Below are 21438 nucleotides of genomic sequence, written 5' to 3'. Positions count from 1 at the left end.
TGGAAGAATCTAATTTCTTTCTTCTCTCCTTTGTGAAGTTCCACATACCCACTACCTGTCAAAAGAAATTCCATATTTAGAATTGTATTGGAGGTTTTGATAGCATTTATAACAACATATTTTGCTTGCTCATAAGATAAATTTCAAAAATCTTTAATTCACCTTTGAACTTCTATCCTATTCATTATCTATAATTTGGCAACAATGCCATTCTATGAGACATTTATTAAATAGGACTATTAAACTTTTTCACTTGCTTTTTTCTGTTTGTCCTCTATACTCTAAAAACAGGGAGCACGATATCTTTTTTTAATCTGATACAGTTAAACTGACCTACTGAGTACAGTCACTGATAGCATGAATTGCTGGTTACCGTGCTATAGTCTACTCATCATCCTGCAGTTTGCCAAGCGAACCCTCCATTTATGGAAATCAATCCCTCTGCCAAAAGAAGTCCACATCTCTGTCTGCCTATGGAAGTCTAATGCTTAAAGACTGCTCAAAAGGCCCTTCTACTAAAAAAAAAGTCTTTAACAATTCTTTAACCCCTCAGGCCAGAGACCACTTGTCAGTGAGAAGACAATGTTTTAGAAACACCCAGTGCCAAGTACCAGCCTTGTGACAATTAGTCCTCTGCCCATAAGGCTTAGCATCTCTGACAGTTTTCTGATTCTCAATATATAATTTAAAATGTGTTGCCCATATTATCTACAAAATTACATTCCCTAAGGAAAATACTGTATAAAATACACTTTTTTTTAATCATTAGCTGTTCCTAACACAGGTACTTGCATATAATTTACGTCAAATATTTGCTTGAAAACAATGAAAAATCTCAGTGAAAACCAATGAGAAAAAATAAACTTCCTTCATTTTAATTGACTCCAGAGATAAACCAAAAAGGAAAAAAAAAAGGTTTATAGACCAGTACTGTATTACAATTTAGACTCATTGCACAAAATACTCTAGATATACATTCCAAAAACCTTTTATTGTATCAACGTAAAATATTCCAGACAGCAAAATGTAAAATTATGCATCATTTTTTATATTCTTTTTAATAGAAGTCTTTGCAGTATCAACATAGAATTTTTGACCCTGCAACATTCTGGGGAAGTGAAACCTGCAGTATATATAAGAAAGTTGGTATCACTGCTAGTAATAATTACTCATTCTTTTTTTTTTTAAAGATTTTATTTACTTATTTACTTTAGAGAAAGAGAGAGAACATGAGTAGGGGGCGGGGCAGAAGCAGACTCTGTGCTGAGTGTGGAGCCCTGTGCAAGGTTTAATCTCACAACCACAAGATCATGAACTGAGCCGAAACCAGCAGTCAGATGATTAACCAGGAGTCCGACACTTAACCGACTGAACCACCCAGGCGCCCCAAAAATCAATCTTTCTTTTCACTTGCAGATTTCCACTTCATTGGGTCAACTTTTTTGTGGCAAGTTTTTCCACTTGGAATTTTCCACTTCTGAGCAATGTCTGTAGTTAATACCTGATTCCAAGGCTGAATGACTGATCCCACAATATTATAGGTGAAGAAATCAAGATTCTGTCCAGCCTTTAAACAGGAAAGGCTTACCTGCTGTACTAAAAGCTCCTGGAAGGTACAAATAATATCACAAATGAGCAGCAAACAAAGAGACCCGTGGACAGAGTCGCCAATCCTAGTCTGGTGCCTGTTATGGGCCGAATGGTGTCCCCCAAATTCATATGTTGAAGTCCTAACTCCTAGTACTTTAGAGTATAACCGTATATTGAGATAAGGCCTTTTAAAAGGTAATTAAGTTAAAGTGAGTTTTTAAGGGTGATCTCCAACCCAATATGATTGGTGGTCTTATAGGAAGAGGAGATTAGGACATAGACACACATACATATGGCATAAACCATGTGAGAAGCTAGCCACCTGCAACCCAAAAGAGGGGGTCCTCAGAAGAAACCAACCCTGCTGACACCTTGATTTTGGAATTTTAGCCTCCAAAATCACAAGAATAAATTTTTGTTGTGTAAGCTACCTAGTCTGTGGTACCTTGTTATGACAGCCCTAGTAAACTAGTAAAATGTTGGAAAAGACAAGGGAAAAAAAAAGACCATTTGAAGATAAGTGAGAGGTGACCGTAAAAGAGAAAACGATTACAGATATCGCAACCAAAAATGAGATTCCGAATTCCCTGAAATTGTAAGAAACAAGTGCACATGGCAAGGACGTGTACAGAGCACCGAGATTACAGTGTAAACCACTTCATTATTTATTATTTAGTTCAGTAAATGCCCTTGCAATGATTTCATGGAGGCACCTTCTTATGATTTGGTTTCTGGCCCATTTGAAAAAAGTAGGATATTTACCGCATTTTGAAATGCTTTGTTCACTTCTTACATCTAATTTTGTCATGAATTTATAATTTTCAAAATATTTTTTTACTTCTCAACCTAGTGTTTACATTTATTCTGCAAATAAACTAACGGATGATGAACCATCCTTTAAAACTTCTCCACTTAAAACAATTTTTATGGCTTTTCTAAACCATGGGTAAAATAAAGCATAAATCAAAGGGTTAATGGCTGAATTATAATAAGCACCCCAACAGCAAATCTCATAAATATAGGCAGGGGTTATGAAGCCCATATAGGCATCAACTAACGTATCAATTGTATATGGTAACCATGAAATTACAAATGCTACCACTGTGATACCCAGGGTTTTGGCAGCTTTTCTCTCTCTCTTGGCCACCCTGGATTTGTAACTGTCTGAGGATGATTCTGCTTTGCTACCAGTATTTTCAATTTTTATAGCTTGTTGTTTAGCTATTAGAAAAATCTTACAGTAAAGAATGATCATAACAAGGGTAGGTATGAAGAAGAACAGAAAATCTATCAAAACCCAGTCTTGATTTACAACAATTTGACAACCACCTACACAGTTGAGAGCACTTACTAATTCCTCCATCCCATCGTCATTGACACCTGTGTAGAACACGGCACCACTGTATACAATGGGCAGGATCCAGGAGACGCTGACGCATATCCATGACACAGACACCGTGAACTTGGTAGGATAGACCAGAGGGTCAGTGACGGCCATGTACCTGTCGATGGAGATGAAGCACAAGTGGAAGAGAGAAGAGTAACAGAATGCCACATCAAAGCAACTGTGAAGGGTACAAAATCTGGCTCCGAAGTACCAGCAGCTCTCCACGGACCTGACCATGCTGAAGGGCATGACGGTCACCCCCACCAGGAAGTCAGCACAGGCCAGAGAAGCGATCAAGACATTGGTTGGAGAGTGCAGCTGCTTGAAATGCAAAACTGAAGTCATCACCAGGAGGTTTCCAAACACAGCCAGCAAAGATGCAAAGCCAAATGCTGAGTACAGAATCACCCTGGCTCCAAGCGAGTAGGGAGTTTTAACACAAGATCCATTCACACTCTCATAGCAAAGCTGCACGACAGCAGGGTGGGAAGGATCGCTGCTCATGGTTCTGCAGCCTGATGCTTCCTGTCTTTCTGCCCTTCCTTGTGGTAGGAAAGTTTTTTAATTCTGAGAATTAAAAAAAAAAAATCAAACCCCATATTTGAGCGATTGCTTGTAAGTATTGCCTTAGACTCCATCCTTTTTCCCATTTCAGTCATAAAAAGAAGTTAAGAGAATTTCAACAAGTTAGAAATGTATCCTTTCTGACTTTAATGCACGCAATTCTTTCTGTAATGACATCTAACTCTTACAGGTAGTTAATTCCAAGCTGACCTATCGTGAATTTTCATACAGCCAGAATTTGTGCTATCTGAATAATCAAAGAAATGTAATTTAAATACCTGGTTCTTTACACCACGAAGTTCTTCCTTGCAAAGAAAAATCACATAAAATATAATGACATATTTGAAAAGTCACCTTTTAATAGACTTCCACCTTCACATTGTCCAAGAAGTTAATGCCTAGAATGTTTTAGGAAGCTGGCCAATTAACTTCACCCATTACGAATTCCTCACAAGGAATCCCTACAGTGTAAGGTGTGAATCTGGAAAGGAAAATTTTGATAATTATAATTAGTAATTTTTTCTACAAAATGCATTATTGCTCAGTGCTCTATTACACTGCAGAAAGACGTATGATCTTTCTAACCAAGAGATTTCTTTAAGTTCAACTGTCCTGGAATAGCCTCATCCCATATTTGGTAGTCATATTACCTATTTATAAGACTGGCTGTATAATTTGTAGAGCCCAGGGCAGAATAAAAACATAGAATTCATTTTTCAAAAATATGGAAATCACCCTTGAGTATAAAGCTTTTTCTTTTTTTCTGTAGCCTCTCCTGACCTGCCATGGTGTTTGATTTTTATTTATAATGTCCCACTTCCTTGAGCATGGAATGTGTGAAGGGCAAGTGCAGACCCTCACAGGTGCCTGGAGACCCTGCCCTAGAACTCAGCATGCCTGGCCCACCCACTGCCAGTTTTCCCCTCCCCCTAACTGCTGAAACAATATGCGTGCCCAGGTTGGGGTCTAGGAAGATGAGCAAGGCATCTGTCCTTCTCCTGGGACTGTCACCTCAGCCAAAGGCAGATGGCTGACCCCCTAGGGATTGCAACCTCCACATTAGGACCCACTCAATGTGTGGATTGAGAGGGTTGGCCCCACTAAGTTGCCCTTCAAATGTGCTATGGCCCTACCAGCCTAGATGGGGTAACAACTGCCATGACTTACCCTGAGACCACAGAGTGCTACCTTGCCTCAACCCTCCCTTTCCTGCATCCAGTCCTCCAACATGGCAGTCTTAGTAGGTCAGAGTGAGGAGGGGGAGGCTGGACGAAGCTGAAGGTGCCCAGGGAAGGAAGGCTTGAGGGGGTAGGGGGTAGGCAGGTGGCCGAGAGCTGGTCCAAGGGAGAAAGGGAAGGGGTGTAACGCACGACAATCACATGTAATGCAACTTGAGGTTCCAAATCCCCCCACGCATGCTCTGTTGCCCCTCAAGACTTCATCTATAAAACACAAATTCAGAGATAAAATTTTTAAGAATTTCAAGACCACAGCAACTGGCATCAAGCCCCAAGAGCAGGGTTCTATGCCACTGGCCTGGTCACAAGCCCACAGAAGGGCCCTGCCTATGTCGTTTCAGGGATTAAATTATCTCTTTGCAACAGCAATTAAATGATGAAGCAAAGAAAAACGCAATGAAAACCACTGCAAAACTACCAGATGGGAAGTTGCAGAAGCTAAGAGCCAGGGAGTTCTGATAGTAGCAGCCTCTGCTGACACAAACGCTGCCCTTGCAATATTACAGCAGTTTAGGGAGTTCGAGAGGGAAATTAAAGATACTGAAAGCCACATTAAAAAGATTTCAAGTCTGAGAAAAAAGGCTACCTTTGATCCTATAAAGTAAATAGGAAGTGCCGAAGACTTTTTTTCCTCCACAACAATATATTTAACACTAGAAAACAGAAACATGATCTGTCACTTAGGATACAGGTATTAAAAATATACTAGAATAAGAGTAGAACAGGTATTACAGGTGTGACAGGCAAACAGTTATTCAAGCCATCATCTACCCAATTCTTCTTGGTAACACTATCTTACCTTCTCTTTAAATTCTCAAAGCTGACTCGATTCTACCCCGCCCTTGTTCAGTAGTTTTGCCTCCCCGTTTTCTGAAAATAGGAAATACACAATTTAAAGCCTGAAAGAATGTAGGGATTTAGGGCTCTATACGGAGGCAGGAATCATGGGTGAGTCCCAGATTTGTAACTTGCCAACAGGATAGATAGGGAATGTCCAAGAAAGACTACATTGGGTAAGGAAAGATGATGGGTTCGGTTTGAATGGGTCAGAGGGACATAAAACTCGAGTTCTTCGGTGGGTGATTTAGCCTCTAAGTGTTCAGCTCAGGAAAGCAAATGTGCCAGAAACAATCATTTGGGATTTCTCCACATACCAGTGTTTTTGAGGCCACAGGAGTAAATGTGACTGCCCGGCGCACGCCTGCCATAATGCCTCCCATATATCAGATACTCAGGAAGTAATTGTTGACTGGATTAGAGTGTGAACAGTGAAAATGGAAGGAACTGAAGGTGCATCAACTATAAGGTTATGTCTGCAAAAGAAAGAGCAGCCAGAAATAACAGAAAAAAATGGGATAAGTGGACCCACAGACCCCATGGGATGAGAAAGGTTTATGAAGAAAGGTATATCAAGAATGTAAAATGTTGACAATGGGTCAAGTTAAATAAAAGATGAGAATCGTCTGTTGGCATTAACAGCTAGACCATGGATAAGCATGATTCCACCTCTTCTGGGGGAATGGCGAAGACAGAGTCCAAACTGCAGTAGGTTGAGAATGAGTGGGAATGGGTAGGGAAGGCAAGTGGGACCATGAACAGCGACTGACACTTTAATAAGTCAACTGTAAAGAGAAAGAGAGAGATGTGTAGTAGATAGCAGGGGACAGGGACTCGAAGAGGGTCCATGTTGCTATTCTTGTTTTGTTTTGATTTGATTTGTTATTTTATTCTGAAGTACTAAGGAAAGACTTATGAGAATATGAGACCAAAGACTGAGTTCTGTTTGGAAAGGTTTTGCTGTCAAGCAAGAAAGCACAGATCTGGGCTGTGGGAAAATCAGTTCAAGGGAGTAGAAATAGGGAATGTTTCTTATAGGCAGAGGGCGATGAGCTGCTTTATATCTGAAAAGCAAAGTCTCCAAGTGCTGCTGATTGGATGATGATATCTGTGTTCATTCATTAGGTAACCACTGGGCTCACTGGGGTATCCACAGACATGGATGGAGTGCTTGCCTCAGGATCACGCCATTCTATTAGTTTCTTATTTCTGCTGTAACAAATTACCATGAGTTTAGAGGCTTAAAGCAATACATATATATTATCTCATAGTTCTAGAGGTTAGAGATTTGAGTAGTTCTCATGGACTACAATCAAGGGGTTAATGGTGTTGTTTTCCTTCTGGAGGCTCTAGAGTAGTATCTGCTTCCTGCCTTTTCCCACTTCCAGAGACCACCTGCATTCCTAGCTTGTAATCCCTTCCTCCATCGATATAACCAACAAACATCACGGGCCTCCTGGATAATCCAAAATAATCTCTTCATCTCAAAATCCTTAATTTAACCCCATCCGCAAAGTCCCTTTCTGCCATGGAAGGTAACGTAGTTACAGGTCTGGTGATTAGCACGTGGACATCATGGGAGGCGAAGGGAGGGGTCACTATTCTGCCCACCACAGGCATCAAACTACGGCTGCTGCTGAGGTCACGTGTGAGCCCTGAATGACAGTGCCCTCTCCTCCCACTGCCTCTGTAAGGGGCCTGTCCCTAGGTTGTCACACCCTGTTGGATCTGTAAACTTAGAAAGAAGAGCAGCCATGGTCCAGAGAGGAGCTGGGAAACAATGCCTCTAAATTCTTACCTCTTAAGGCCAAAAACCTGGCTCGCGTGAAAAAAGATCAGAAAATATAGGAGTCAGAGAAAGGTTTTTTTCTCTTCCACCTGTCCTTCCCCAATGAGATAAAGATTTCATGAAAATGTTCAAGAAGGCTGAATTCGTTCCTTCAACACCTCCTGTGTTTCAAGTGCATGGAGAGGGCAGGCATATAAAAATGGCGGGCGGGGGTGGGGAAGTTGTAGGAATGTTCATGAATGAAATCGCCTTCTCTGCACTCAAGAAACAGGAAGACCAAATGTGAGCAGGGCTGACAATGAGAACCTGGTGGTTTCCATGTCTGGAAGTAGCTGCGGAATCCAGCATTTTGACTCCTGTGAAAGGGTCTAAAAGTGCTCCCTGTCACATAGGAGATAGTGAACAGCTCACCACTCGAAGCCTGGAGCTGGCATGAACCTTCTCACTTCACAGCACACGAGCAAGGACGGTGAAACAGGTGACTTTGCCCCAATTCCACTGGGGACTTTGGTTTTCAGAAAGCTGCTAGCGTAAGGAGAAATAAGAACACGAGCATAGATTCACGACGAGGAACTGAGCTGAGCGGCCCAGCGGCTGATTGCCTGAATCAGTCACATTTCCAATATACATGACGGAAGAGCAGGAACCCAAAGCACCAGACCATGACTGTGTTTGGGGATCTTTAGGGCTGGATGGAGACGACTTCAAAATTACTGAGTGCTTGAAGTGTGTTTGGGTTAGGGGAGAATCAGAAAGAAATAAATATGAAGCTAAACAAACCAGCCCATCTGAAAGAAGAAAGCACAACAAAAATCCAAAGCCTGTGACAAAATATGACTCTAAAATCAACAACTGAAACCTGAAATATTCCAGATGAAGTTAATCTTATAGAACTGTTTGAGAAAGACAAGTACAACTTTTGGTGATGTTTCTATTCACATCTTTTGCTCAGATGCATATGTCATGACAGATGGTGATTGGGAGCTCTTGGTAGGAAGCTTGGAACCTGTTTCTAAGTAGAGCCTGCAGGGGATTCAGGTGCTAAGAACAGCAGATGACACTATGGGAAGCGTCACTTTACTTCTTTCGTGTCTCCTATTAGCATATTCAATTCTATGCAAAATGCATAGTAGGCTATAAATCAACATTTAGTGAGTTACCATCTGGCAGATGATCTTCTGCTTTATTTGCCTTTTCTCTTGTTGTGTACTATCTTCTTTCTTGGTGTCCCCTCAAAATTCATGGGTTGAACCTCACCTCTAATGTGATGCTGTTTAGAGATGGGGCCTCTAGGAGGTGATTACGTCATGAGGGTGCAGCCCTCATGAATGAGATTGGTGCCCTTATAGAAGAGGCCCCAGAGAGATCCCTTGTCCCTGCCTCCAAGTGAACACACAGCAAAAAGAGTCGCCTATGAACCAGGAAGCGGGTCCTCACCAGACTTGAATCTGCAGGCACCTTGCTCTTGGACTTCCCAGCCTCCAGAACTGTGAGAAATAAATTCCTGTGGTTTATGGGACCCCCAATTACTGGTCATTTTAATAGCTGCCCGAGCTGATCAAGACACACGTACTTCACAAGAGGGTAAACAGGTGATTTGGGATGTCAGTATAGCACCTCAATGAAAGGAAATTATTATAACTGAGCAAATGGCCTTAATATTCCACTCGGCTTGAATAAACTGTTGGCATGCTTCTTCCTGACTCTGGGCCTCTGCCCTCCCTTTTCTTAGAGGATTTGCTTCAGAAAACTTAAAATTATAAGTTCTTTCTCTGTGCCTTTGAGATATAAATCTTTTTCAAGGCTTCTTGCCGGTTTTATAACCCAGGACTGTCTTTTCCAAGTAGCTGAGAGCCATCTTTGAAATGCAATCATCAGGGGAAATAGCACACCTATCTCTCAGGTTCTGTGGAAGGGTAGGAGCCTAATTTTAAAGGATAGCATATTCCAAGGTGTAAAACTACTTCCTGTCATGAAAATAGGAGAAAGTTTACTTCTTGTCCTTGGAGCAGCGGGCTATGAGAGTAGGTTCCCATGGTGATGGCAGGGGTTCAAGACAGCGAGCAGAAACAACAAGGCCTTCTTAAGTCCCATGCTTAGAACTGGTATACCACCACCTCTGCTCTCACTTTGCCTCCTGAGGGAAGAACTTCCAAGTTATGCAGCAAGGGGCATGATGGAGGGCTTTCAAACATTTTGTCAGCCACATGAAATATTAAGAAGCAAGCCTTTCTCAGCGAGATGCGGAAGCATAGCTAGTCCTGGAAGTTGCTCATTGTACTTGCTATGTATAGAAAGGGCAGCACCCTGTCAGACAGCTGGGACAACATCAGAAGACAATGAGGGAAGCTGCTTGTGTCCTGAGTGTACTGGCCACCGTGGTGCCATCTGACTGCCCCGAACACTGAATGGATCAGTATCTCCAGGCATGCTTATGACCCATTTGCAGCATGCTGTCATGGGAAGCTGGTTGGAAAGCTCTGCTTTATAGAGCAGTCTGGTAGCCCGTCAGATATGAAATAACATTTACAGTAAGACTTACTTACTTTGGTTTCCAACCAGAATCTGTTGTCTACCTTGATATGATTTATTATCACTTTCAAAACAATACCCTTATTATTTACTGTGTCTTCGTGCAAACCCAGAGAGACACTGCTCAGATTCCCCTTCAAAAAAGGAGTCTGGACCATCTATGCATCTTACAAAAGATGACATCGATTCATTACTTTGGTGGTGTTACACTGATCTGGCAGGACGAGCAAGTAGCCCCTCACACTCTAGATACCTAGTACCTAGCCTTGGTAAGATCCATGTTTCCTAGAAGTTTGGAGATGAGCCCAATGAAGAGTCAGGGGCCCTCTACTTCATTAAAGCAGTCAGGAATGTCTCATCGCACGTACAAGACAGCTGACTACATCTTGTATCTTCTATGGCAAAGAAGGAAGCACAATAGCTGGTAGACCTCCTCGGGATCCAAAAACAAGGTGTTCCACACTTAGGCATACTGCTTTTGTCCATACGCTGAGTAACAAAAAGTCTGCCAGCTTTGTATGGGGCTTGGAGTGTGGGCTGCAGTGTCATTGCCATGCAATTTGGTAACCTGGTGGTGCTAGAGGTATTAATAATGGGAAAAAATGCTGTTTAGATTTTATGGAAGGCTTCCATGGGAGAAATGTAATGCAGTCCTCTGGACTTCTGAAGCAAGACCATGCTCTTTACAATGGAGGATAAAACACCTTTTGAAACACGGCTCTCTGAGCCCAAATTGTGATTGGACACTTGACGACGTGATACCAAGTGATCACGTGTCTCTAACTGCCCATGATGATGTAGGTCCTCTTGGATCTTCAAAGTCATAAAGTTGGGTGGGTCCAGCAAATTCTTTGTGCAATGGAAATGATTTGCCTGGAACCAAGCCTGAGCAAGGCCAGACAGCACGAGCCCAGAGCCCATGTTACCCAACACAGTTGCACCAGGACCCCTTCATCCCACATTTCGGCAAACTGAAGAGGAGGAAAAGGTCTAGCTTGGTTTACAGATAAGCTGTCTCAGTATGTGGGTGCAAACCAAAAATGGACAGCAGTGGCATTACAGACTTGCACTGGCCTTGAATGAGAGTGGAGAGGGGAACTCTTCTCAACAGGAGGACTTGTTTTGACCAATAGTAACAATTGAGGGACACCAGGAAGTTATTCTACCTGAATAAATCCCTTCTTGAACTTCACTCTTAGCATTTGATTCTTTTCCTCAAGTACTTCTTCCTGAATGTCCCCTAAAGTATCTCTTGGGCCTTCATCCACGACCCACGCAAAAGGGAAATTCTGAGCACAGTGTGTTTTATCGTGAAAGCTTCAGTATGCACCATTTTTATTAATTTAGCCAATGGTTATTGTTTAGCAGCTCATATCACTGGTGGGAAAGGACACAGCACAAATAAGCTGATCATAGCCAGTGATGCAAGGGAGCTCCTAGGAGAGGCTGGACAGTAGAGAGGGGGCAGGCTGGGGACTCAAGTGGATTTTGAATGCCTCGTTATTGTAACTGGGATGAGTCATAACAGGGGCCTTATCCATTCTCACCTTTGAAATGGCCTAGCCTGCTTAGCTTAGTACTGATCTTAGAAGCTGATGAAATTTGATCTTTGTCATGAGACACCGTTGAAGGCTTATCTTTATATCTGTCGTGTGTGTGTGTGTGTGTGTGTGTGCACGTGCGTTTGTGTTTGAACAGAATAAAATATGTCAGCTTCTATGTAATGCCTGGGAAGATAGTTTACGCCTTTTCATTTCTGAGAAATATGGATGGTTTTCCTGGCAGGTTTACCAGAAAGTTTGGACCTGGTCTAAACATCTAGCTCCAACACTTAGTGCGTGTAATCTCTCCAGGGTTTCTTTCCTCGTTAATAATTCCTATGACTAATATTAGCAAGTAAAACAAAATATCAATTCTGATCAACCACATAGGAGGAATGCAGTGTAAGCAGTTTATATAAATGTCCTTTTATTTATGTAGATATATGTAATTTTTCATTCCTATTTTTGGATTTCTGCCATCCTTTATTCTTGTGAGCAGACTTAGAATTATTCTCCGTGAAGGATTTACTTTGGACTTTACGTCATTTTCTGAACCAGCTAAGTGACTTTTTCCGCAGAACCCTGCAGCTCTTCCTGAACTCTGATTTCTAAGCATAAAATAATGGGTTGATTGGATTTAGAGCAACTTTATCAATTAGTGGCAGGGCTGTGAATAATCCATGAATAACAAATTGCAATGACAGAGTGGACTGTCATTAAGAGCTAGGTCCTTTCAGAAAGCTACCAGTGTGACTGGGTATCGCTCTAACAACATTTCTTCATTTATGACTGAACTGTGTCTGAACTCACCATTTACGTTTTTTTTTATTATTATTATTATACAAAACCCTATACACTGTAGCAGTTATACTTTTAGGATCCACTAAACTAAGAAAAATACTGTGGACAAAAGCTATTACGAATTCAGTGATGCTTTTACATGTATTTACAAATAACATGTATTTTAAGTAAGTAATGTATATGTGAGAGACATTGTATTTATGAAATCTACAACTTGGAGCGTAAGTGGCTTAATTAATTCCTTGCAACAGTTCTGCAGCCTCTGATTGGCTGAAGCAGACAACTTGAGAACCAGAGCTCACTAGGATGAAGAGACGAAGCTCAGCAACATATTTCAAGGCCAGGTTTTACTTTGCAGACAGTCTTGCAGAATGAAGTCAGTTTCCAGCGCCAGTGTGTCTTGTTCCAAATGTATCCGTGGCGCTGCTACAGTTTGGTATGCAGCCAGCCAAGAAGTTAGGAGCTTACTGGTATAAAAAATCGAGAGGTAGAAGAGGGGAGCCATGCTATAATAATAGTCTAGTTAGTTTGGGGGGAAATAAGCTAGTTTTTTTTTAATCAAAAGACTTCCTTTATAAAAGGCTATAAGGAGAGTAGAAAAATAAACAAGAAAGAGTAAATTTCTTTCTCTAAAGGGTATTCTCCACTTACCAATATGTACAAGAGCTTGAAAACATCACTGGACAGTATTTCTGCAATTTTATTTAAAGATTACACTCTACATAACACAAGGGAACAGATGTCTAGTATATATTCTTAAGTCTCCCCAAAGGATTTTCCTTATTATTTATGAGTGTCAGTGTAATTTTGCACTTGCAATTGAGAGGACACATGTTTCTATGAAGACAACATTCCTGACTCACCATCAAAGGGACACAAGCTTTGTGCTCTTCTTCAGGAGAGAGTGTGGGGAGGCCTTAACTATGAGCCTTTGAAAGGGGGTCAATAGACCTGTTCCTTGGCATTATCATCTCAGTCACAAACAGGTATTCTGCAACAAAGACCTTCATATTCCTTTCATCCTCTTTTACCTTTAACTTCCTCCCCCCACCAAATTCTCTGAGCTCTATCTGAAAAATATGAAGGCACAAATGTGAAACAGCTTAATTTTGTATAAAGCATTTTAAAACTGGTTTATTTATAAAATACATAACATGTAATGTTTACGTACCTCTATTTACTTAGTATCTCTTCTTTTCATATCATAAAACAGATTGGTACAGAACAGTCTGTGAAAATCAGCTACCTAAGCAAAGACTTCAGGCTGTGAGTCAAAGACTTAAGAAAGCAAATCACCCTATTATTAGTTTCTTTCAAATTTTTACTTTATCTTAAAATAGTTAACATATATTTTTAGTTAAAATGAATTAAAATTCATGTGGCTAAGACATGATATCAATTGAAAAAAACTGAAGCTATTCTTAAGGCGTATAATGCCAATTTGGGGTATTTGCTCTTTCAAAATAATCCTTGGTTATATCTGGGTCACTCAGCTTTGTATTTCCAACGTCAAATACAGTGTCTGGTACAAAGAAAAAAATCAAAAGTAACAAAATGTTAATTTGAAGTGGCTTTCTTATAAAATTATTTTATTTCAGATTACTAAAAAGGAAGTACAGAAACCATCTTTTTGTTGACATGCTTATTTTGACTCTAATAAATTATGTTCTCCAAAAGCAAGATGCAGTATATAATCATATCATCATTACACGTGTTCTTTGTGAACACAGCTTCTGTCAAATGGAGAGGAAGCATTGTCAGCGTTCGGAAAATGCAAGAGTTCCAGAATTTTTTGTACAATCTTCAATTACTAGGAAGTTCCACTATTCAATTCTCTGTAAAGTCCTTTTCAATTAGAAAAAAACTCCAAGAATTTGAATCTTCTATTTACTTCTCGAACAAAATATATTTTTAAAAAGATTTTGTCCCCAAAGAAACTAACTTACAAGTTCGGCAGAAACTCCTTTTATCCCCTCTCTGTATCTTGGATAACTGAACATTGGTAACGAATGTGGGAGAAACTACAAAGCTTCAAATTGTTTGAAGAAAGAAGTAGGAAATTCAGAGAAGTTATTAGAAATTACCGTAGAAATTAGAAAACCACAGAAGAATAATACTAAGGATAGTAAGTAGGAAGCAATCAGCAACTTTTTTTTTGTCTATTACTAAATTCTAAAAAATGAAATACATAAAGACAACAAATGCTTTAGAACAACTGAATATGGTATCCTCCTACTTGCAGATGATTACACTTGCCCCTCTAGATCCAAGGGTTTCATTTTGCCTTTGACCTTATTCCATGTTAGTTTTGGGATCCCTGCAGTCACCTTGTCAGTCCATATCTGCTTCCTCAGAAAACAAATTCATTGTTGATGAATCCCTCCTTAAGACTTTACCACTTACGATAAGTTTAATTGCCTTCCGGAACCATGGGTAAAAGAAAGCATATATCAAGGGATTCATAGCTGAATTATAATACACACACCACACTAAAATCTCATAAACATAAGGAGGAGTTATAAAATTCATGTAAGCATCAATCACGGCATCGATAATGTATGGCAGCCAAGAGACAAGAAATGCTACCATAGCAATACCCAACGTTTTTGCAGCTTTTCTCTCTCTCTTTGCTACTCGTTCCCTGTAACTCTCCGAAGACGACTGAGCTTGGCTGGCCGAACTTTCAATCTTCCTAGCCTGGTATCTGGCCACCAAAAAGATCTTACCGTATATAAACACCATGGCGACAGTGGGTATAAAGAATAGAAGGAAACAAAGTAGAACCCAATTTTGATTCAGTGGCGCCTGACAGCCTCCTACACAGGTGAGAGCAACTACTAAGTCCTCGATTCCTTCCTCATTGGCCCCAGTGTAAAAGATGGAAAAACTATAGGTGACAGAAAAGAACCAAGAGAGAACAATGCATATGCCTGACACGGAGACAGTAAACTTGGTGGGATAGGTCAGAGGATCAGTAACAGCAATGTATCTGTCAATAGAGATACAGCATAGATGAAATAAAGAAGCAAAACAGAAAGAAGTATTGAAACATGTATGAAATTTACAATAACTCTCCCCGAAGTACCAGCAGCTCTCCACAGACCTCACTGTGCTGAAGGGCATGACGGTCACTCCCACCAAGAAGTCAGCACAAGCCAGGGACGCGATCAGAAAGTTTGTAGGTGTGTGCAGCTGTTTGAAGTGAAGGATAGCAATAATGACCAGTAAGTTTCCAAACATGGCCAGCACAACCCCAAAACCGAGGACTGTGTACAGAATGGCTCGGGGACCCGGCGAGTACGCAGTTTTAACACAGGATCCATTCACGTTCTCATAGCAGAGCTCCACCGCGGCAGGTGGGGAGAGACTGTTCACCATTGCCCTCTTGTTGGAGTTATTTTAAAAGTGTCAAATTCCCTATGTCAGCAATTTAAAACAAGGAAATGTTAATTTCAAGAGCCTCTGGGAGTGGGGAGAAAACCTCCAGTTAAAATGAAAACTAGGAACTTTTCCACCAAGTGTTTTTTGGGTTTGTTTTTTTGTTTTTGTTTCTTTTTTTTTTTGCATTTTAACTATAACCTCTTGATCTTTCTAAAAAGTATGCCCAAGTTTTTAATATATCTAGAATGGGAACTTGTTACAGAAAGGCATTAAAATTATAGTCAAATTTTGTACAAAATAAGTAACTGGCAATGCATTTGGTCCAATGATATATATACATATAAGATATTAGATTAATATTCGATAATATTCGATTAATATATATTAGAATGTAATTGGCTCATCACTAGAGAATCCTTTTTTGTCATACTTTGCCTTTGGAAATCTCACCTGTAATCACCTGAGTTGAAAAATAATTGGGCTACCAAAGGTTGAGTTATATTTATGAAGTTATCTCCCCTGAGTGGCAGTAATGAGAAACTATACTTCATTTTTTCAAGAAGGAAAAAATAAATTACATCCCCTTCAAATTGTGACCTCAAAATCCCTATAGTATAGCATGTGAAGACCGAGGAAAGATTTAATCATAGCAGCTTGCTAAACTTATTTGGGTAATACAGTTCTTCTATTGCTTATATTTTCAGAGTTTTAGGGGTTTTTTTTCCCCTTTTTTAGTTACTCAGTTTGGACAGCTTGAGATGACTTGGAGAACTATTCTTACAAAGTGATACTAATATCATTTGTGTGTAAGTATTTTTCAGGCTAATGGCCAGTTTCAGATGTCTAAAATCAATAAGATTGATTCAAATAAGCAATAACTCCCCTAGGCCCTCACCTCCCCATTCTTAAAAAATAGTATAGTTTTAAACTTAGCACAAAGAAGGGGGGACCCTCTGGGTACACTGGAGGGATATTTCTAGATTCATCATGAAAGGAATGGATTCATGCTAAATTATCCAAAGTTCAAATAGAGAATGTTTGTTTCTCTAGTTATTTGAGGGTTATTCTTCTCCTGAGACACACAATCTTTTTTTCTTCTTCCATTTTTAAAAATTTAAACTAAATTAATTAACATACAATGTCTTATTGGCTTCAGAGGAAGAGGTCAGTGATTGGTCAGTCTTATATAACACCCAGTGCTCATTACATCACATGCCCCCGTTATGTCCATCACCCAGTTATCCCATCCTCCCACTTCCCTCCCCTCCAGCAACCCTCAGTTTGTTTCCTATGATTAGGAGTCTCTTATGGTTTGTCTCCCTCCCTGATTTCATCTTTTATTTTTTCCTCTTTTCCCCTATGATCCTCTGTTTTGTTTCTTCAATTCCACATACAAGTGAGATCATAGAATTGTCTTTCTCTGATTGACTTATTTTGCTTCGCATAATACCCTCTTGTTCCATCCATGTCATTACAAATGTCAAGATTTCACTTTTTGGATGGCTGAGTTGTATTCCATTGTATATATAAACCACATCTTCTTTATCCATTCATCTGTCGATGGACATCCAGGCCCTTTCCGCAGTTTGGCTATTGTGGACATTGCTGCTATAAACATGGGGGTGCAGGTGCCGAGGCACACAATCTTAAAGCAGTTTGCAGATCTCACCAAACAATGGTTGAATAATTAATTTTTATTTTATTTAACCATAAAAAAGTATAATCTTACATCTAATCTTAATTTTAATCTTTGAACTAGAGACTGGAGTACTTATATTGCCATTTTCCCATACCATAGGTTTGACCTTTGTCGAAAGTGCAGAATCCTAGAAAAAGCTATATGCACACACAGAGGTGTGGATACTCCCTGGGTTGTAGATTTCACTAGTCTGTACATTTTAAATGTTTGTGTGGGGGTGAGTGTGTGGTGGCTATGTATACACTTACGGTATTTTCAGGCTTTGCAATTCTATGAGTTTTAAATCAGTTCATTTTTACTTTTATTTCCCAGTTTCCTGCCTTACTTAGGCCCTCACAGGTTTGATGGCATAAATCTATGTCTCATGTTTACTCCTGGGATTCCCTACATGGATGCACCCATGTGCTCACAGGTCAGTTACCCAATAAAATCACCATTTGATAAGCCCAGCATTTTCTTCTTCTGCCTTGGTGCTCCTGATAAAGTCTGCCACATCTCCTATTTTATTCTCAGTCTGACTTAAGGAACCTTACCACTGCCACTGTAGATGGTGCCCTGCCTGAAAGTCTGAGTGTCTATGTTAAGGATATTGTCTCCCCAACCTTCAGATCTCCTCACTTCATTGGTGCCCAAGTAATGCTGTTATTGCATAAAAAAAAACCCAACCAAGCCCTTCCTCTGGTCTTCATACTTGGGCTTTAGAATAGCAGACTTCAGTCTTACAGAAGGTCTTAAAATGTGTCCTTCCCTAGAAGCAAAGACACTTGATAAGTAATGAGCACTCCGAAGACCCGCATCTTGGTGTTCAATACCTTATACCAGTAAAATGAACTAGAGCTTCTCAAAGAAATGTTTCATCCAAGCAATGGGACAAGAAAAGTACAGGAAGAAACTGGAATATATTTTTATATCAGAAAATAAGAGATTTTTTTTAAATGTTGACATTTTACAAGGACACTGTTGCTAACTTGAATAGACTCCCACTAACCAAGTTTGGGATAATTCGTGTGCCAAAAATAGTGAGAGATAGTAAAAGGTTATATAGTGGAAGGGGGGATCCGTGAGGTCATACTAATGATAGATGATAGATAGATAGATAGATAGATAGATAGATAGATAGATAGATAGATAATAGATGATAGATAGATAGAGGAGGGCCATTCCTTACAGCAGAATACCAAGCACAACTGATATTATATACGGAGAATGTGCTAGAGCTGGAACATCATAATTTTGGAAGCATCATATTAATATTGATTAAAGCAAGAATCATCAATTGATGCTAACTCTTATAATAGGAGAGGGGAATTTTGATGAGAGTCAGATATTTATATGGCATAAAACATCAACTCCCAGAGATTGCTTATTAGCTGCAAAAGAAAAAAATAGTAGCTATCCAGTGGAGAAATCAAATAAAACTTTGGGAATCAAATTAACATCATCCATGAGGAGGACGGGGCCACATATGCCCCTGGAGGGCTGCCCTGAGAAGCACACAATAAAACGTGTATATTATTCCAGCCAAGAACGCATAATTGGAATCTAATCATGAAGAAATTTCAGGCAAACCCAAGTTGAGACACATTCTATTTTTAAAAGGTGGGGAGGGGGTGGGTTATATACTTCAAAAATATTTATGTAATAGAAGACTGAAGAACCTTTCCAGAACAAAGGAGACAGAAGGGCAAGACAACCAAAAGAAATATGGGATCTTAGAATGGAATGTATTACTGGGCCAATTGACAAAATCGGAATATGAATGGTAGATGGTAAAAGTAGTGTGTCAGTATTAAATTACTGAAATATTAAGGGGTAAATGGCCGTGATGTATACAACTTACTCTCAGTTGGTTCAGAAAAAACATTACACACACACATTGATGAAGTTGGAGAAAAAGAACAAATGTCAAAGCAAATAGAGCAAAAGTTTAATAGGTGAACCCAGGTAAAGAGTACCTAAGAGTGGTTCACACAACTTTGCCCAACTTTTCTACGGGTTTAAAATGATTTCCAAATAAAAACTTTCTTTTGCAAAAAGCAATTTTGAAAATTTGGACCTTTAGTATCTTCATTTTTATTTTTTTTTTAAGATTTTATTTATTTGAGAGAGAGAGAGCAAGCACAGGAGGAGGGGTAGAGGGAGAGGGAGAAGCAGACTCCCTGCTGAGCAGGGAGCCCGATGTGGGATTAGATCCCAGGAACCTGAGATCATGACCTGAGCCGAAGACAGTTGCATAACCGACTGAGCCACCCAGGCGCCCCTGTATCTTCATTTTAAATCATCATCACGTGCAAGCCCCTCTCAAACCCCACCATCTGGCCCACAGAAAAGCTCTCCACAGCAGCGGTTTAGCTCCCTGCCTGTTAACCAACCGCTCCTGTCCCCACCGCCGCTGTAACTGCAGAAAGCCTTGAGACACATGCCGTTTTAATGTAAGGCTACTACCGTGGACACCCCCAAAGCATAACACTTCAAATCCGCATTCTGATTTCTGGCAATTTCATGATTTCTCTGGGAACAATAAAGGACATAAAATCACAGTCTTCCTGAGCGGCCACAGTTGTTGAATAGGGAAGAAGAGCTGGCCCCATCTGACAGTCTGGGCTGTGAATCATGGAGGAACTTAGGAAGCCGGAGAAAGGGAAATAGTAATTGTGCCTCCACCCCAAGTTAACTCTGAAGTGGTTTGGGGGTGCCCAGAATATAATCCCTCACCCACAGGACCCAAATCTCATGTAAGGAACCCAGGCGTTGTGGGGATATTCAGAGACCATACAGTGAAAGCCATTAGTAATTGCCAGAAAACAACCACATGTCATTGTTATAGCTGTAAAAAATTAAGACATTTCCAGGAAAGAGTCCATAGGAAGGCAGAAATGAGGTTCAAAGATGGAAAGATCTAGATGGAACATTCATGGACAGGCTCTTCCTTTAGAAAAAGAATTCAAAATTACAAAAGCCAAGTTAGTTATGCACATGAAGTTGGAAAAAATCACAACAGTTTCTTAGTTTCTACCTAACAAACTAGGTAAACTTGAGCCTACGTGTCGATCTCATTACCAAGCACCTGATGTGAGAAGTGCTTCCCATGACTATCCTCTTGAAGATTGTTTCTTCACGTAATAATAACTGTGGCCCTTGAGGGTTTAGTGGTGTATCATCCAGTGGAAGAATGCTTCCATATTAATTTCAACAAACTGAGCAATCATTTCATTGAATTTGAAGCTGAGATTGTTATCTGGTCATATTGGGCTCCTTTTTTTGTTTTGCTTCAAAGGTTTTATTTATTTATTTCAGAGAGAGAGCATGAGCTGGGGGAGCAGCAGGCAGAGGGAGAGGGAGAAGCAGACTCCCCACTGAGCAGGGAGCCTGATGCGGGGCTCGATCCCAGAACCCTGGGATCATGACTGGAGCCAAAGGCAGAAGCTTAACCAACTGAGCCACCCAGGTGCCCCTCATATGCAACGAAGCATAAAAGAAGGGCAGGGTATTCACTGCTGCAGTAATCACCCTGGGCCCTGCTGGGCGGTGAGCACAGTAAAGGATGTGGCTGGAACCCTTGAACCAGGGGAAAATGTTAAAGGAATAACTTAGTCCAATAAAAGTAGGATTTCTAAAGGCTAAATTTTCTCAGAAATGAAGCACCGTCACTGAGGAGAGAAACCTAAGAAGCTAAGGTCGTGGCTGAAGGCAAAGGAAGATGGAATCAGTGGTGGGAAAGAAAGAAAAAAACAACTGTCAACCACATCCCTGAGACCAATTGTAGAAAAGGGGATAGTTTCGCTTAACCTAATTTTCCCAGCTTCTTAATTTTAAAATGTGTATTGTAAATTACTTTTTGCATTTCTTTATCTCCCTCTATTTCACTACTTTCTATAGGGTGTATTAGTGTTGTTTAACTTTATAATTTAGTCGGTAAGTTATTGACTATTGAGAGAGAATCATATGCCATCCAGACATCGTGAACTTGGAGCTGGAAGCAATAATTGGGAGGACTGCGTTGCCACTTGGGTAAGAGCTGAATGTGTGTTGGGTTATGTGAGGAGTATTATTTCAAAGAAGCACTTTGAAATATAAGT

The 21438-nt window shown here is 40.3% G+C and overlaps 2 protein-coding genes across 2 annotated transcripts; both read right to left on the bottom strand.

The window, feature by feature from the left end:
- Positions 1–2449: 2449 nt before the first annotated feature.
- On the bottom strand, positions 2450–3507 carry TAAR8 (trace amine associated receptor 8). Its single transcript, XM_008691092.2, has one exon. It carries the CDS (start codon positions 3479–3481, stop codon positions 2450–2452), a length of 1032 nt encoding a protein of 343 aa, XP_008689314.2. The 5' UTR covers positions 3482–3507.
- An 11103-nt stretch (positions 3508–14610) lies between these two features.
- TAAR9 (trace amine associated receptor 9) lies at positions 14611–15737 on the bottom strand. The gene has a single exon (XM_008691232.2). The coding sequence runs from the start codon at positions 15655–15657 to the stop codon at positions 14611–14613; it is 1047 nt and encodes a 348-aa protein (XP_008689454.2). The 5' UTR covers positions 15658–15737.
- Positions 15738–21438: the final 5701 nt, after the last annotated feature.

This window comes from Ursus maritimus, unplaced genomic scaffold (assembly GCF_017311325.1).
Source record: "Ursus maritimus isolate PB19 unplaced genomic scaffold, ASM1731132v1 scaffold_13, whole genome shotgun sequence".
Taxonomy (NCBI): domain Eukaryota; kingdom Metazoa; phylum Chordata; class Mammalia; order Carnivora; family Ursidae; genus Ursus; species Ursus maritimus.
The sequence above is the reverse complement of the archived record's forward strand: the minus strand, read 5'-3'. Positions and strand labels throughout refer to the sequence as shown.

Excerpts from the sequence above, each read along its gene's own strand:
- TAAR8 (XM_008691092.2), bottom strand. The coding sequence starts at position 3,481 with ATGAGCAGCGATCCTTCCCACCCTGCTGTCGTGCAGCTTTGCTATGAG.
- TAAR9 (XM_008691232.2), bottom strand. The coding sequence starts at position 15,657 with ATGGTGAACAGTCTCTCCCCACCTGCCGCGGTGGAGCTCTGCTATGAG.